At 36.1% G+C, this 17428-nt stretch overlaps 1 protein-coding gene across 4 annotated transcripts in view; it reads left to right on the top strand.

The window, feature by feature from the left end:
- Positions 1 to 17428, top strand: part of LOC136025392 (uncharacterized) — a 79323-nt gene that overhangs the window by 38061 nt on the left and 23834 nt on the right. For 3 of the 4 annotated variants that reach the window (XM_065701383.1, XM_065701382.1, XM_065701380.1), the window contains exon 3: positions 14921 to 15782. In XM_065701383.1, coding sequence (XP_065557455.1) covers positions 14921 to 15782 — 862 coding nt within the window. The remainder of the gene's footprint in view (positions 1 to 14920; positions 15783 to 17428) is intronic. The other variant, XM_065701384.1, reaches the window with a different exon arrangement.

Below are 17428 nucleotides of genomic sequence, written 5' to 3'. Positions count from 1 at the left end.
AAAAATAAAAAATCTAAATTAGGTAAAAAACTAAAAATAAAAAGAAAAAAAGAAAAAACTAAAAAAAGAAAAAACTAAAAAGAAAAAAGAATAAACTAAAAAAAAAACTAAAATATGACGTAAAAAATATAAACAAATAAAAAAATTTAAAAAAGGAAAAAACTGTAATCTATATATCTATATATATATATAAATAAGTTGTCTGTCTGTGGATCAGGTGACGTCATGTTTCTGTGTCGGCTGACATCATGAAATTAGTTGTCGTCATTTTTGCTATGACGGTGACGTCATTAAAGATATTTAATCATGAAGTTAGTTGTCGTCATTTCGAAACCCTTTGGCAGCCCATTAATATTGCTTGCGGGAGATATCAGGCAAACATTACCTATAATACCTAGATCAACTCCTGCAGACGAAATGAATGCTTGCCTGAAAAATTCTAATTTATGGGCACACGTAAAAATGTTAAAATTAACTACAAATATGCGTGTCCGATTGCAGAACAATGGCTCTGGTCAAACATTTTCAGATCAATTGCTGGCAATGGGAATCGGAAAGCTCCCAGTAGACTCAATTTCAGGACGTATACAACTACCTGCTGATTTCTGTAATTTAGTGACGTCCAAAAATGAATTGATTGAAAAATTATTTCCGAATATTCTAAAAAATTATAAAAATAATAAATGGCTAAGTGAAAGAGCGATTCTCGCACCCAAAAGTATAGACGTCCATGAAATCAACAATATTGTTTTGACCAAGATTCGAGACCAGGCAGTCCTTTACAAGTCAGTCGACACAGTTTTGGAACCAAATGAAGCGGTTAATTATCCATCTGAATTTTTAAATTCCATAGATCTTTCAGGGTTTCCACCACACGTGCTACAACTAAAAATGGGCGTACCAATAATACTTTTAAGAAATATCAACCCACCAAAGCTTTGCAATGGCACGCGACTTGCCGTAAAAAAAACAATGGAAAACCTAATAGAGGCCACAATCTTGACAGGGCCTTTTGAGGGTGAGGCTGTTCTTATTCCTCGCATTCCCATGATTCCAACGGATCTGCCTTTTCAATTTAAAAGATTGCAATTCCCAATTCGATTAGCATTTGCAATCACCATTAACAAAGCTCAAGGTCAATCATTAGAAAAATGTGGTATAGATCTTAATACTGATTGTTTTTCCCTTGGACAATTGTACGTTGCATGTTCGAGGGTCCGTAAACCTGACAACTATTTATATGCAGCGACAATTGGACAGCGAAGAATGTTGTATATTCGCAAGTTTTACGCAGTTAATTTGTATTGTATCTATCTATCTATCTATCTATATAAGAACGAGTTGTGTGTATGCATGTTTGTTTGTTTGTAAAAAGAGCGTTTGCATATAACGTCATTATTAGTACATACGGCTTTGTATATGCACAGACAATGGGAAAGCCAAGAATGTTGTATATCTGCAATTTTTACGTAGTTTAACTCTTGCAGACGAAATGAATGCTTGCCTGAAAAATTCTAATTTATGGGCACACGTAAAAATATTAAAATTAACTACAAATATGCGTGTCTGATTGCAAAACGATGACTCTGGTCAAACATTTTCAGATCAATTGCTGGCAATTTGAAACGAAAAGCTCCCAGTAGACTCAATTTCAGGACGTATACAACTACCTGCTGATTTCTGTAATTTAGTGACGTCCAAAAATGAATTGATTGAAAAAGTATTTCCGAATATTCTAAAAAATTATAAAAATAATAAATGGCTAAGTGCAAGAGCGATTCTCGCGCCCAAAAATATAGACGTCTACGAAATCAACAATATTGTTTTGACCAAGATTCGAGACCAGGCAGTCCTTTACAAGTCAGTCGACACAGTTTTGAACCAAATGAAGCGGTTAATTATCCATCTGAATTTTTAAATTCCATAGATCCTTCAGGGTTTCCACCACACGTGCTACAACTAAAAATAGACGTACAAATAATACTTTTAAGAAATATCAACCCACCAAAGCTTTGCAATGGCACGCGACTTGCCGTAAAAAAAAAACAATGGAAAACCTAATAGAGGCCACAATCTTGACAGGGCCTTTTGAGGGTGAGGCTGTTCTTATTCCTCGCATTCCCATGATTCCAACGGATCTGCCTTTTCAATTTAAAAGATTGCAATTCCCAATTCGATTAGCATTTGCAATCACCATTAACAAAGCTCAAGGTCAATCATTAGAAAAATGTGGTATAGATCTTAATACTGATTGTTTTTCCCATGGACAATTGTACGTTGCATGTTCGAGGGTCGGTAAACCTGACAATCTATTTATATGCAGCGACAATTGGACAGCGAAGAACGTTGTATATTCGCAAGTTTTACGCAGTTAATTTATATTGTATCTATCTATCTATCTATCTATATAAAAACGAGTTGTGTGTATGCATGTTTGTTTGTTTGTAAAAAGAGCGTTTGCATATGACGTCATTATTAGTACATACGGCTGTGTATATGCACAGACAATGGGAAAGCCAAGAATGTTGTATATTCGCAATTTTTACGTAGTTGGAAACACATATATAAATCTATCTATATTCACAGGTGGGACACAGGGACACAACTACAATGGCGCGTAACTAATATGGCGCGTAACGACTTACGCGCGCGGGGGGCTTGGGGGGCGCGAAGCGCCCCACCAACTAGGTGTTGGGGTGGCGCGAAGCGCTACCCCAACAGCTAGTATATATATAAATAAGTTGTCTGTGTGTGTGTGTGTCGAGTGACGTCATGTTTGTGTGTCGACTGACGTCATGTTTGTTGATTGACGAAATTACACACCGGGACATCGGGACACAAATGACGACCGGGACATAGGGTATATAAATGACAACCAGGACACTCAAAGATAAATTACAGACCGGGACACCAGAACACAAATGACGACCGGGACACAGGGAATATAAATGAAGACCGCGACACTCAAAGAGATATTACAGACTGGGACACCGGGACACAAATGACGACCGGAACATAGGAAAACAACAACAACGGGGACGCCGGGGGGCACAGGGGAATATATAAATGACGACAGGGACACAGGGAATGTTCGATTAGCAATCACCATCAACAAAGCTCAAGGGCAACCATTAGAATAATGAGGTATAGATCTGAATACAGATTGTTATTCCCATGGACAATTATATGTTGCATGTTCAAGAGTCGGTAAACCTAACAATCTATTTATATGCACAGACAATGGGACAGCCAAGAATGTTGTACATTCGCAAGTTTTATGTAGTTAAAAATATTTATATATTATCTATATTCACAGGTGGAACACAGGGACACAACTACAATGGCGTGTAACTAATGAAAACAAAGAAAGGGAACAAAAAATGAAAAGAGAAAAAACAAATAGGTGAAAAAACGAGGATTTTATCAGCCAGTAGCTAAATATGAAAAACAAGCAAATATTTCGACAAGGACCTCCGCCAAGTCATCCTCAGTGCTCAAAGAAAACAAAGAAAAAAAAAAAAGAAAAAAAAAAAAAAAAAAAAAAAAAAAAAAAAAAAAAAAAAAAAAAAAAAAAAAAAAAAAAAAAACCAGCAAAATCAAACCTTTATAAGTGACCTACACGAGAGGAAGACAGATACTGACTCAACCAACAAAAAACCAAGTTTAAATCAATGAAAGAGAAGTTACCAATTAGAATGAATAAGTATCCTTTGCCTTGCAACAGATTTCGCCTGTCTACAATTTCGGTTTTCATTAGATATGCGGACAGGTTGTCTTAAATTAGATTGAGCGGAAATATTCATAGATTCTTTTAATATTAAATTATTATAAATTGGGCTTAAGGAAATATCTCCCGTGTCTCTATTTATAGCCAGATTTCTATTTATATGTTTTTTTATCTCAATAGCCTCTTTAACCCTTTCAGACCTGAACCAAGAAGGAGTTGCGTAAAAATTCTGAAAATAGTAGAGATTGATCCTGGAGGTTCAACTAGAACAGGTTTATTTTTTTTAAATTTTTATTTCATTCCATATCCAAAATGTGAATGGTTACCATATGGTCACGTCAGGTATATACAGATACTATTTTAGGTGAAAATTTGTGAAACAGTTGCGATCTGAGTTCAAACACAGTCGAACTTTGCACTTCGAACACATGATTCGACCGGTTCCACCCCTAACGCACTTCTCATAGCGACACCTTCCTTTTTCAGTTGTATCCGGAAAATGCGAGGTCTGGTCAAACCTCACTGATTCCGAAGGCATCCCGTCTCGCGAGGTAGTCGTATTGCGCTTGGTCACTGATAAGGATGGTCTTCCAACTCGAGGACTTTGAGATACGCCAGTAAGAACCAACCCACGAGCAATGTCCACTTTGAAGTACAGCAGAGACATGTGCTGAACATTGATCTGCTTACACTGTCGGCGGTGTATTAGCCAGGCGTTGTCATTTCTTAGAGTGAATGTCAGTCCTGTAAAGCTCCAGGAACATGTCAGTAAGATCTACGCCCCCCATTGATTTGTTGTAGTCACGGATGATTCGGGGGCGATCAACTTCGAAGTATTTCCGTGTTGTGCCATCCCATCTCTGACACTTATCAATTGGGGTGACTGCACAGTATGAAGAAGCCAAATGGACTGGTTTGTTGTCATACCATTTTACTACCGATACTTCTGAATGTCTTTCAAAACGGAAGTACACTGACCCTCGTCCTTTCTTCTTCATGTTGGCGTCGGTATCTAGAACAGCACCCCTCATTCTGTTGCTGCGTATCGTACCACATGACTCGATGCCATATTCAACCCGGAGCTTGTGAATGAGATCGATACCAGTATAGAAGTTATCAAAGAACAACTTGAAGTTCATGAACCTTGGCAGATTTTCTACAAGCCGAAGGACAACGTCAGTACCTTGGCCAAGTTCAGAAATTTCAACAGCTCCTTTTCCTGTATATATCTCTATGTCATACACTATTCCGCTGATGCCGGCTCTCGTGAAAACCTTTACACCCCACGAGTGGGGCTTGTCCTTCAACTACTGTCGAAATCCAATTCTTCCTTTGAATGGGATCATCTGTTCGTCAATACTTTGGATCTCTTCAGGGTCTATTTTTTTCAGATTCTCCCTGAATGTGTCGTATAGTCTTCTGATCTTGAACAGTTTATCATGACCAACCTCCCCTTTCGGTATCATTATGGTGTCATCGCAAATGTGGAAAAAAGACCTCAAGCTGATGAACCTATCTCTGCTCATGGTATCAGCCACCGGGGAATATCGTATTCCATTCTCCCAGTACATTCTAATAGCCGGAAGTTTGAGAATGCTCATAAGCATTTGAACTCCAAGAAATCTGCGCAGCTCTTCAAGGGAAAGTTTCAGAGCAATATTCTTTTTTCTCATGGCATTCAGATTCGTTTGGTCCACAATGTTTGAAAGAATTTCTTCTGTGATAAACATTCGGAAGAGATCAAGGGGCGTTTGTACCTCGTCATAGTGTGGTATAGAACCCTTCCATGTAATATTTCGAGGTTCGGGCTCCGTTTTCATCCACTTGTATTGCTTTGCCTCCTTCGCTACCTTCTTTTTTGCTACTGGTTTTGCCGTGACCTGAGGAGCATCAGTTGGAGTTACTAGACCGGCCACTGCTTGGGAAGGAGCATTTTTTTGAGCTCTTGTAAGGACAAAGGGTTCAGCAGGTGCAGTAACTGTTGCTGACTGTATTGCAGAAGAAGCTGACACTGGTGCTGATGATATGCTTGAAGAACTGTTTGACGCTGTTGTATCATTCAAGCCCAGGAGAGGCAAATCGAATTGATCCGTGTCATCGCCATTGTCTAACTCGAACCTGCCAAGCATTGCTAAAGGGATGTCGTCTGTGTTGTCGATATCCTCTTCATCTCTTCCGTCTTCATTGCCATAACAGTTGAGAGAACGTAAAGGCTGAGATTCTTGATCTGGATTGTCTGGTGCCCAGTTTGGGTCGTCGTCGTTGGAAGAGATATCGAGATCTGAATCACAATCAGGTATGAATAAAAGCCTTGCTGCTTCTTCTGCAGTCATTTTCTTGGTAACTCTTCTACTTCTTTCCTTGATCAGTCTCTCTTTCAAGGGCTTGGGACCATGACCTCTCATGGAGTCAGAGCTCGTGCTTGGATCAGCTGAAAAGAAATTCAAGGTAAGTGCATCACTTAATAATAACAATAATAATAGTATTTTGTAATAAAATAGGCCATTGGCCTCAACACTTGCCTGAGGCATCCCACAAAATAGCTTTTTTACCCTTGTTTCAGTAAAAAGGAGGAACAGAAAGAAAACTTGCCTATTCCCGATCATAAAAAGGACTTGCTGCCTCGTTTGCTGTACAAATCTGCCTAGGTATGGTTTGGCACTGAATGCCTGACGTGACCATTTGGTAACCGATCGTTAGCAACCTTGTTTGCGGCTAAACTACAGCTCAGAATTAGACTAGTGATATCTCAATCGAAAGAACGCATTCTTAGCTACAAAATAAGATCATAATCAGGCTCTGAACTTACCAGAAACGTCCAGGTCATCGAGGTCGAAATCTGCACCTTTCCTTTTTTTCGACATTTTATGTTTTGTCTAAACTTGGACGCTCGCTTGACCGCTCGGGTAAAGCCTTGAGGGACAATAAATTCAAACGTGAAAGAGTCAAGCAAGCGCTATCTAGTGGAAAAGAAATCACGGTTGTGACTTTGTTGAGTCGAGAGAAAAAAATAGGAGGCGAGCGGTATCCGTATGGTGACCACAGGCATGAAAGGGTTAAAAGATTGCGGTAGACCATTTACAGTTGATATTAAAGTTGCCTCTTCAAAAAGAACTAAATGGGCAGGATTTTCGTATATATGCTGGGCCAGAGCTGAATCAAAGTTGTCATTTTTATTTTCCAATCTCAGGGACTTGTCTATTGAAATTTTGTGTTCTTGCAAACGTTCCACTAGTTGTTGATTGGTCCTTCCAATGTAAAATCTTCCACATCAACAAGGGACTCTGTAGACACCACTACCTAGTATAGGGTCCGTTTTATCGAGTTGAAAAAATGCTCAACTTTTTGTTCAGTTTTAAAAGAAACAGAGAGATTATGTCTTTTTAAAAATTTTCCAAGTGTGTCGCTGAGTTTTGATACGTATGGTAATGTAGTGAAAGTTTTTTTCTCAATTGCCAGTGTACCTGAATCAAGGGGGACGGGCTTCTGTTTTCCTGTTTAATCTTTTTTAATCGTCTATCTATTATATTTTCAATGAGGTTGATTGGGTAGCCATTGCAGAATAGAATGTCCTTAACATAGTCTAACTCGGATTTTACATGATTACGTGAACATATTTTTAGAACCCTGTCGACTAAAGAAATTACTACCCCTCTTTTTACACAAGGAGGGTGATTTGACGAGAAATATAGATACCGATCATTATGGGTTGGCTTTCTATATATAGAAAAATCCAGGCTGGGAATATTTTTTATAATTAAAACATCCAAGAAAGGGAGCTTTCCTGAATCTTCCAGTTCTATTGTAAATTGAAGATTCGAATCAAAAGAATTCAAATGTGCCAAAAAAACTTTTAGAGAGTTCTGACCATGTTCCCAAACAGCAAGAATATCATCAACGAAACGAAACCAGAGAGAGTGTTTTAAGGGGAAACTATGCAAAGCAGACTGTTCTATGAAATCCATGTAAAAATTTGCCAAAAAAGGAGACAAAACAGTGCCCATGGGCAGGCCCTTGACCTGAAGGAAAAATTTTTCTCGAAACCTAAAATATAAAGAGAACTTGTTGCAAAGACGTACAAGCGTCATTATTGTGTCAATTTCCAAGGTTTTGTAATCTGCCCAAGTAGAATTTTCCTCTAATTTTCTTTGTAAGGCCTGTTCACATTTATGGACATCGCATGAAGTGTACATGGAAATTGCATCAAAACTAGATAAGATAGTTTTTTCTGTTATACTATGATTTTTCAGCTTCTCAACAAGATCTATGGAATTTCTTATATAAGATTTCTGTGTTATTAGAAGATACTTGAAAATTGTAGCTAAGAATTTTCCTACGCCTGTAGCTGGAGAGCTATGACATGCTACAATAGGACGCAACGGAGTATCCTTCTTATGAATTTTGGGTAGACTGTAAAATTTCGGGGCTGAACAACCTTTTGGGTAAAATTTTCTGTACATTTGAGGGGTGATTAGTCTATTATCTTTTAAAATTTCTAATTCTTTCCTCAACTGCTTGGTGTATTTATCTGCAGGATCAGTTTTTATTTCTGTATAAGTATTTTTATCCAATAAAAGGCTATTTATTTTATTTTGATAATCTGCAGAATCCATAATCACAACTGTGTTTCCTTTGTCCGCTCTTGTAATTACTGTATTTTTATCTTTTTTCAATTTTTTGAGGATTTTAATTTCTTCCTTTGATTGAGATGTAAGCGTTAATGGTGGCTTATAATCAAGAATACTCTTTACTATTTCCCCTCTTAGTAAGTCTGGATTTTCAACTTCACCATGAGAGCTAAAAATACCGGACTCCACACTCGTAATAATGTCTGAGCCATTGCAAATTTAGGTCTTTTTGATAGAATACTTAGCTCCTTGGGTGTGAAAACCTTGGAGGATAGATTTTCCAAAGGAGAGCCAGGACAAAATCTAGGAAGGAAAATCCGTGTTTGTTGAAAATGTTGAAATTCGAGTTTCGAAAATTTTTCTGATAAGCGGGTTTTCGCTAAATTAAAAACGTGTCAGAAAGACCTTTGCGAGATTTCGAAAATTTGGAGAAAATCCGGAACGGATAAAGTCTGATGTAAGAAAGATTTGAAATTTGATATTTTATTACTAAGGACATATCTTTTGAGTCTATGGCCTTTTAAAATATGTGTTAGAGCTTTGAAACCCATTCTCTGGCTAAATGGGCCCTCAGATTGTGTACCTAAGTGTAAATTGTAACGCAGAGAAGGAGGAAGAATTCGATTTCTTTTGCAAGTTTCTAAGAAATTGAATTGACAAATAAGATTTGCGTGTTTTTTAACACAATTTAAAAAATCTAAAATAATATTGGTCAAATGCTCCCCGTAAGCTAGACGTAAATACGTTCTGAGACCATACTGGCTATGCATGACATATGAGAACAAAGAAAGGGAACAAAAAATGAAAAGAGAAAAAACAAATAGGTGAAAAAACGAGGAATTTATCAGCCAGTAGCTAAATATGAAAAACAAGCAAATATTTCGACAAGGACCTCCGCCAAGTCGTCCTCAGTGCTCAAAGAAAACAAAGAAAAAAACCCCCAGCAAAATCTAACCTTTATAAGAGACCTACACGAGAGGAAGACAGATACTGACTCAACCAACAAAAAACCAAGTTTAAATCAATGAAAGAGAAGTTACCAATTAGATTGAATAAGTATCCTTTGCCTTGCAACAGATTTCGCCTGTCTACAATTTCGGTTTTCATTAGATATGCGGACAGGTTGACTTAAATTAGATTCAGCGGAAATATTCATAGATTCTTTTAATATTAAATTATTATAAATTGGGCTTAAGGAAATATCTCCCGTGTCTCTAGTTATAGCCAAATTTCTATTTATATGTTTTTTTTTTTTATCTCAATAGCCTCTTTAAAATATTGCGGTAGACCATTTACAGTTGATATTAAAGTTGCCTCTTCAAAAAGAACTAAATGGGCAGGATTTTCGTATATATGCTGGGCCAGAGCTGAATCAAAGTTGTAATTTTTATTTTCCATTCTCAGGGACTTGTCTATTGAAATTTTGTGTTCTTGCAAACGTTCCCCTAGTTGTTGATTGGTCCTTCCAATGTAAAATCTTCCACATGAACAAGGGACTCTGTAGACACCACTACCTAGTATAGGGTCCGTTTTATCCTTTCCCGAGTTGAAAAAATGTTCAACTTTTTGTTCAGTTTTAAAAGAAACAGAGAGATTATGTCTTTTTAAAATTTTTCCAAGTTTGTCGCTGAGTTTTGATACGTATGGTAATGTAGTGAAAGTTTTTTTCTCAATTGCCAGTATACCTGAATCAAGGGGGACGGGCTTCCTGTTTTCCTGTTTAATCTTTTTTAATCGTCTATCTATTATATTTTCAATGAAGTTGATTGGGTAGCCATTGCAGAATAGAATGTCCTTAACATAGTCTAACTCGGATTTTACATGATTACGTGAACATATTTTTAGAACCCTGTCGACTAAAAAAATTACTACCCCTCTTTTTACACAAGGAGGGTGATTTGACGAGAAATGTAGATACCGATCATTATGGGTTGGCTTTCTATATATAGAAAAATCCAGGCTGGGAATATTTTTTATAATTAAAACATCCAAGAAAGGGAGCTTTCCTGAATCTTCCAGTTCTATTGTAAATTGAATATTCGAATCAAAAGAATTCAAATGTGCCAAAAAAAAACTTTTAGAGAGTTCTGACCATTTTCTCAAACAGCAAGAATATCATCAACGAAACGAAACCAGAGAGAGTGTTTTAAGGGGAAACTATGCAAAGCAGACTGTTCTATGAGATCCATGTAAAAATTTGCCAAAAAAGGAGACAAAACAGTGCCCATGGTTTTTTCACCTATTTGTTTTTTCTCTTTTCATTTTTTGTTCCCTTTCTTTGTTCTCATATGTCATGCATAGCCAGTATGGTCTCAGAACGTATTTACGTCTAGCTTACGGGGAGCATTTGACCAATATTATTTTAGATTTTTTAAATTGTGTTAAAAAAACACGCAAATCTTATTTGTCAATTCAATTTCTTAGAAACTTGCAAAAGAAATCGAATTCATCCTCCTTCTTTACGTTACAATTTACACTTAGGTACACAATCTGAGGGCCCATTTAGCCAGAGAATGGGTTTCAAAGCTCTAACACATATTTTAAAAGACCATAGACTCAAAAGATATGTCCTAAGTAATAAAATATCAAATTTCAAATCTTTCTTACATCAGACTTTATCCGTTCCGGATTTTCTCCAAATTTTAGAAATCTCGCAAAGGTCTTTCCGACACGTTTTTAATTTAGCGAAAACCCGCTTATCAGAAAAATTTTCGAAACTCGAATTTCAACATTTTCAACAAACACGGATTTTCCTTCCTAGATTTTGTCCTGGCTCTCCTTTGGAAAATCTATCCTCCAAGGTTTTCACACCCAAGGAGCTAAGTATTCTATCAAAAGGACCTAAATTTGCAATGGCTCAGACAAACGTCAATATATCAGAAATTATTACGAGTGTGGAGTCCGGTATTTTTAGCTCTCATGGTGAAGTTGAAAATCCAGACTTACTAAGAGGGGAAATAGTAAAGAGTATTCTTAATTATAAGCCACCATTGACGCTTACATCTCAATCAAAGGAAGAAATTAAAATCCTCAAAAAAGTGAAAAAAGATAAAAATACAGTAATTACAAGAGCGGACAAAGGAAACACAGTTGTGATTATGGATTCTGCAGATTATCAAAATAAAATAAATAGCCTTTTATTGGATAAAAATACTTATAAAGAAATAAAAACTGATCCCACAGATAAATACACCAAGCAGTTGAGGAAAGAATTAGAAATTTTAAAAGATAATAGACTAATCACCCCTCAAATGTACAGAAAATTTTACCCAAAAGGTTGTTCAGCCCCGAAATTTTACGGTCTACCCAAAATTCATAAGAAGGATACTCCGTTGCGTCCTATTGTAGCATGTCATAGCTCTCCAGCTACAGGCGTAGGAAAATTCTTAGCTACAATTTTCAAGTATCTTCTAATAACACAGAAATCTTATATAAGAAATTCCATAGATCTTGTTGAGAAGCTGAAAAATCATAGTATAACAGAAAAAACTATCTTATCTAGTTTTGATGCAATTTCCATGTACACTTCATGCGATGTCCATAAATGTGAACAGGCCTTACAAAGAAAATTAGAGGAAAATTCTACTTGGGCAGATTACAAAACCTTGGAAATTGACACAATAATGACGCTTTTTTGCCTTTTCAACAAGTTCTCTTTGTATTTTAAGTTTCGAGAAAAATTTTTTCCTTCAGGTCAAGGGCCTGCCCATGGGCACTGTTTTGTCTCCTTTTTTGGCAAATTTTTACATGGATTTCATAGAACAGTCTGCTTTGCATAGTTTTCCCTTAAAACACTCTCTCTGGTTTCGTTTCGTTGATGATATTCTTGCTGTTTGGGAACATGGTCAGGACTCTCTAAAAGTTTTTTTTGGCACATTTGAATTCTTTTGATTCGAATCTTCAATTTACAATAGAACTGGAAGATTCAGGAAAGCTCCCTTTCTTGGATGTTTTAATTATAAAAAATATTCCCAGCCTGGATTTTTCTATATATAGAAAGCCAACCCATAATGATCGGTATCTATATTTCTCGTCAAATCACCCTCCTTGTGTAAAAAGAGGGGTAGTAATTTCTTTAGTCGACAGGGTTCTAAAAATATGTTCACGCAATCATGTAAAATCCGAGTTAGACTATGTTAAGGACATTCTATTCTGCAATGGCTACCCAATCAACCTCATTGAAAATATAATAGATAGACGATTAAAAAAATTAAACAGGAAAACAGGAAGCCCGTCCCCCTTGATTCAGGTACACTGGCAATTGAGAAAAAGCTTTCACTACATTACCATACGTATCAAAACTCAGCGACAAACTTGGAAAAATTTTAAAAAGACATAATCTCTCTGTTTCTTTTAAAACTGAACAAAAAGTTGAACATTTTTTCAACTCGGGAAAGGATAAAACGGACCCTATACTAGGTAGTGGTGTCTACAGAGTCCCTTGTTGATGTGGAAGATTTTACATTGGAAGGACCAATCAACAACTAGGGGAACGTTTGCAAGAACACAAAATTTCAATAGACAAGTCCCTGAGATTGGAAAATAAAAATGACAACTTTGATTCAGCTCTGGCCCAGCATATATACGAAAATCCTGCCCATTTAGTTCTTTTTGAAGAGGCAACTTTAATATCAACTGTAAATGGTCTACCGCAATATTTTAAAGAGGCTATTGAGATAAAAAAAACATATAAATATAAATCTGGCTATAAATAGAGACACGGGAGATATTTCCTTAAGCCCAATTTATAATAATTTAATATTAAAAGAATCTATGAATATTTCCGCTCAATCTAATTTAAGACAACCTGTCCGCATATCTAATGAAAACCGAAATTGTAGACAGGCGAAATCTGTTGCAAGGCAAAGGATACTTATTCAATCCAATTGGTAACTTCTCTTTCATTTATTTAAACTTGGTTTTTTGTTGGTTGAGTCAGTATCTGTCTTCCTCTCGTGTAGGTCACTTATAAAGGTTTGATTTTGCTGGGTTTTTTTTTTTTTTTTTTTTTTTTTTTGAGCACTGAGGACGACTTGGCAGAGGTCCTTGTCGAAATATTTGCTTGTGTTTCATATTTAGCTACTGGCTGATAAAATCTTCGTTTTTTCACCTATTTGTTTTTTCTCTTTTCATTTTTTGTTCCCTTTCTTTGTTCTCATATGTCATGCATAGCCAGTATGGTCTCAGAACGTATTTACGTGTAACTAATATGGCGCGTAACGACTTGCGTGGGGGGGGGCTTGGGGGGCGCGAAGCTTCCCTTTAGCGTCACCCAACAGCTAGTAAAACATTAAAATCTATAAATGACGTCATGTTCGCAACGCGAAACCAGGCTTGTGGCTAATAGAGATAGTAAAAAAAGAAGGCGTGTTGCTGTATTACAAAAGCAATGCGTGTATAATTATCCTACAATGTCACCAAAAAGGGAACACAAGAGCAACGAAATACCAGGCTTGCGGCTCAAAGAGAAAGGGCCAGATTAGGAATGTCCAATTTACGTCATCAATTCGATCCAAAAATGACATAGCGTTGCCGGGACTCAGAACACAAGGGACAATGAGAATCCATATATAGAAGCCTGCCGCGTGCCATGGTGGGGCCCAGCGGCGAAGCCTCCGGGACCCAGCACTGTCTACGGTTAGAACACAAGGGACAATGAGAATCCATATATAGAGGCCTGCCGCGTGTCATGCTGGGGCCCGGCGGGGAAGCTGCCGGTTCTCAGCTAGTTAATAAATAAAAGCGGATACCCATTTCCAAAAAGTATGTCCCTAATAAAGTATGTTCAGGACATAAAGTATGTCTTGATCTAGTTCTGTTGTGATGTAGGAATTAGAACAAATATTTAGGGCACGATGGACGAGAGAGATTACCACAGCTCCTTTAACTTATGGGGTTTTCTGTACATAGTAAAATTGAGTTTATTTAAGCTACGAATAATTAGCACATCAAGGAATGAGATTTTATTTGCAATTTCAATTTCTAAGGTAAACTGTAAATTCCAATCACATCTGTCAAGGTGATCTAAAAAACCCTTAAGCTCATGTTCCCTATAGTTCCTAGGTGAAATTACGTCATCCTTGTATCGTTACAAAAACGGATCGTTAATTAAAAACGATCCTACAAAACATTATAAAAGACTAATAAATATTAACACAGAACTAGTCACAAATGGACCTACGAAATCAGCAGCCAAAAAAGTAAGGCTGGTATTAAAAAATATGTTTTTAAATCATTCTCTTTCATTTCAGTGAATTGCCTCGTTTCATCACAATCTATTTATCAGTCCTTCGCTGAGGTAAGGATGCTAGGATAGTTTCGAAGTTTTTTTTCATTTTAGTTGTATTGACTGTATCCTGTTGTAAGTTTTTTTTTCTTTATGTTTATGTCTTGCTGAGGACGGCCCTTGGACATAGGTTTGAAATAATCATTCTAATTTGTTTCCCACTGTCTTGCAAAAAAAAATCCCTAATGTTCATCTTGTTTTTGGGGTTTTTGAATTGACTTCTCTTCAGTAATTTCATCTTACGTATAATTGAATTAAAGATTGTTTTTTATTTTTTAGGCTATGATAAATTGGAAGGCCATAGCTCTTGAATTCATGGACCCAAATATACTCTCAGAGCTCATACAACAGTATTCAGTGACTGCCTTTAATATGATCACGGGGGAAAAAGAAGAACCTGTGACCTCTTACGATAAATTGGTATCTAATGCCATTTGGCGTAAGAATTTAAGCTCATATGAACCAAGACAAACATCTTTTCTTGGAGATGAAGATATTGGCACACATATTAACATTACAGAGATTAGTATTATCGTTAATTCAGGTGATATACTACTTACCCACTGTCATGATAAAGAGAGCTTAACTATGAACACACTTACAGGTAAAATTCTGAAGAAAACAAATCAAAAGAACATCACACATATTGAATTAGTCAATTTATGCTCTCGGCAAGTTGACATTTGTGGTGGTATTTATTCAAAACATGATCATTTTTTCCTTTTGGTACGTAATGGCTTAATTAAGTTTATGAGAATGAAAGATTTTGCAACTATTGGACTTATTGAGTTATATCATGGACTACAGCTAAAAAATATTTGTTTTGACAAACCATTTCTTTATGTTTATGATGGTTACTACGGTGTTACCGGTTTTTCTGTACCAAGTTTACAGAGATGTAAAAGAGAATCAGTGGATGGCCTAGATTCATTTAAAGTAACCAATGGGACTCTGTGCTATATTGAAGATTCTGGAAAGTATTATAGTGCTGAGAAACAAGTCAAGTTCAGTTATACTCTTCAGCCTTTTAGTATAAATATGGTGCATTATATTACAGCTGTTTGTGAAAAATCCCCCTTAAATTTGGAAGAGGAGCATTTCAACTCGAAGATCTTTAGAACAGATTGCGTGTGTCTCTCAGGTAACAGGAGTTTGGAGAATAGAAAAATAAAACGCAGAAAGTCTTCTTCTGAGGATTGTTCATGTTGAGCGGGAGCAGCTGGGCTGATTGTGTGTTTAGTTGCAATTGTTTTTGCGTAAAAACCAGCCTCGAAAATTTGGTATCTGAGTCGCTACCTGCAAAATTCGCTCTTTTGGGGCAAAAAATATTGTGTGAGAAAAACTTCTGTTTGGGAAAAAAATATAGGAAAACGTTAAGTCACTTTTTTTAAAGAATATTGGATCTCTTCCCAATGCTGGTAAAGCTTTTCAGAGATATTGCAAGGGTTTATTTTCTCCAGGGCATGATGGTGCTTTGTGGTAGTTTTAACCTTGGAAAATTATTTGACTTTATTTTGGCTCAATTTTGGTTCAATATTGCTAATTAACTTTTTTTCAAAAACTTGTTTTGTAGAAAAAGTTTTTAAAGTTAATGTCTGTTTCTTTTTTATCGATATAGTCTTTTTCATTGAAAAAGCAAGGAATATTTTAATTTTTATCTGTTTTTTTTTTCTATAAGAATCCATAGTTTTTTTTTAACATTTAAAAATAATTTTTAATGACATACGTTCTTATGAAAATCAAGACACATATACTTTTTATTTTGTATATATACCCTTCTAAAATTTTACCGAAAATTAAAACTTGATACTATTCCCAATACATTCCATCTGTGCTATTTTGACAACCTGGATGTACCTATCCCCTTTTGATTTTGCTCAGCTTTAAGGGCAGAAGTAGTAATATTACATATCAAAATAAAGATTGAATAGAACTGAAGTTTCACTCGCACTGTAAATTTATTCCTGAAAGTTTCATTCGGAAATTTGGTGCAAGATTTCTCTTTTAAATAAGGTTCAATCTTATCAGAGAAACTTTTTTTTTATATTAGTTTTAAGTTTAATTATATCTTAGCTCCATCTTACAGCTTTAGCATTTTGGGGTTTTTCTTTTAAATCGGTACTGCGGACCAAATTTTGTTGAGAAATAAGGAAAAAAAATACGAGATAAAAAGGGTCTAAACCCAGAAAATTGACTAACCAAATATTTAACTTGTCTTGAATTTTGTTTCAATCTTATTAGAAAAACTGTTGTTTACATTCGCTTTAAGTTTAATTGCAACTCAGCCCCTTCCTTTCTAATGTCTGGGTGTATTCTTGGACATTGAGTTTCCGGACTTTAGGTTTTTTCTTCCCATTGGCACTGTGGACCAAAATTTTGTTGAAAAATAAGGAAAAAATAGGAATTAAAATGGGTCTCAACTACCAAAATTATCCAACCAAATATTTACCTTGTTTTCGATTTTGTTTCATACTTATTATAAAAAACTGTTATTTACATTATCTTTAAGTTTAATTGCATCTCTACTCCTTTCTTCCTAGTGTCTGTGTATGTCCCTGGATTAAGCATTGAGTTCCTGGATCAGAGAAACGGTTTTTTTTTTTTTTATATTCGCTGCAAGCTGAATTGCAACTCAGCTCCTTCCTTTCTAATGTCTGGGTATTTTCCTGGACTAAGCATTTAGCCCGGATTGTGGGGTTATTCTTCCAACTTGGCACTGATGGATCAACTTCTATTGAGAAATAAGTAAAATAAAAAGCTAAAAAGGGTATAAACCAATAAAATCAA

Source organism: Artemia franciscana, chromosome 3 (genome assembly GCF_032884065.1).
Source record: "Artemia franciscana chromosome 3, ASM3288406v1, whole genome shotgun sequence".
In the NCBI taxonomy this organism is placed as follows: Eukaryota; Metazoa; Arthropoda; class Branchiopoda; order Anostraca; family Artemiidae; genus Artemia; species Artemia franciscana.
Note: the sequence above shows the minus strand (reverse complement) of the source record. Positions and strands in the feature narration are given on the sequence as shown.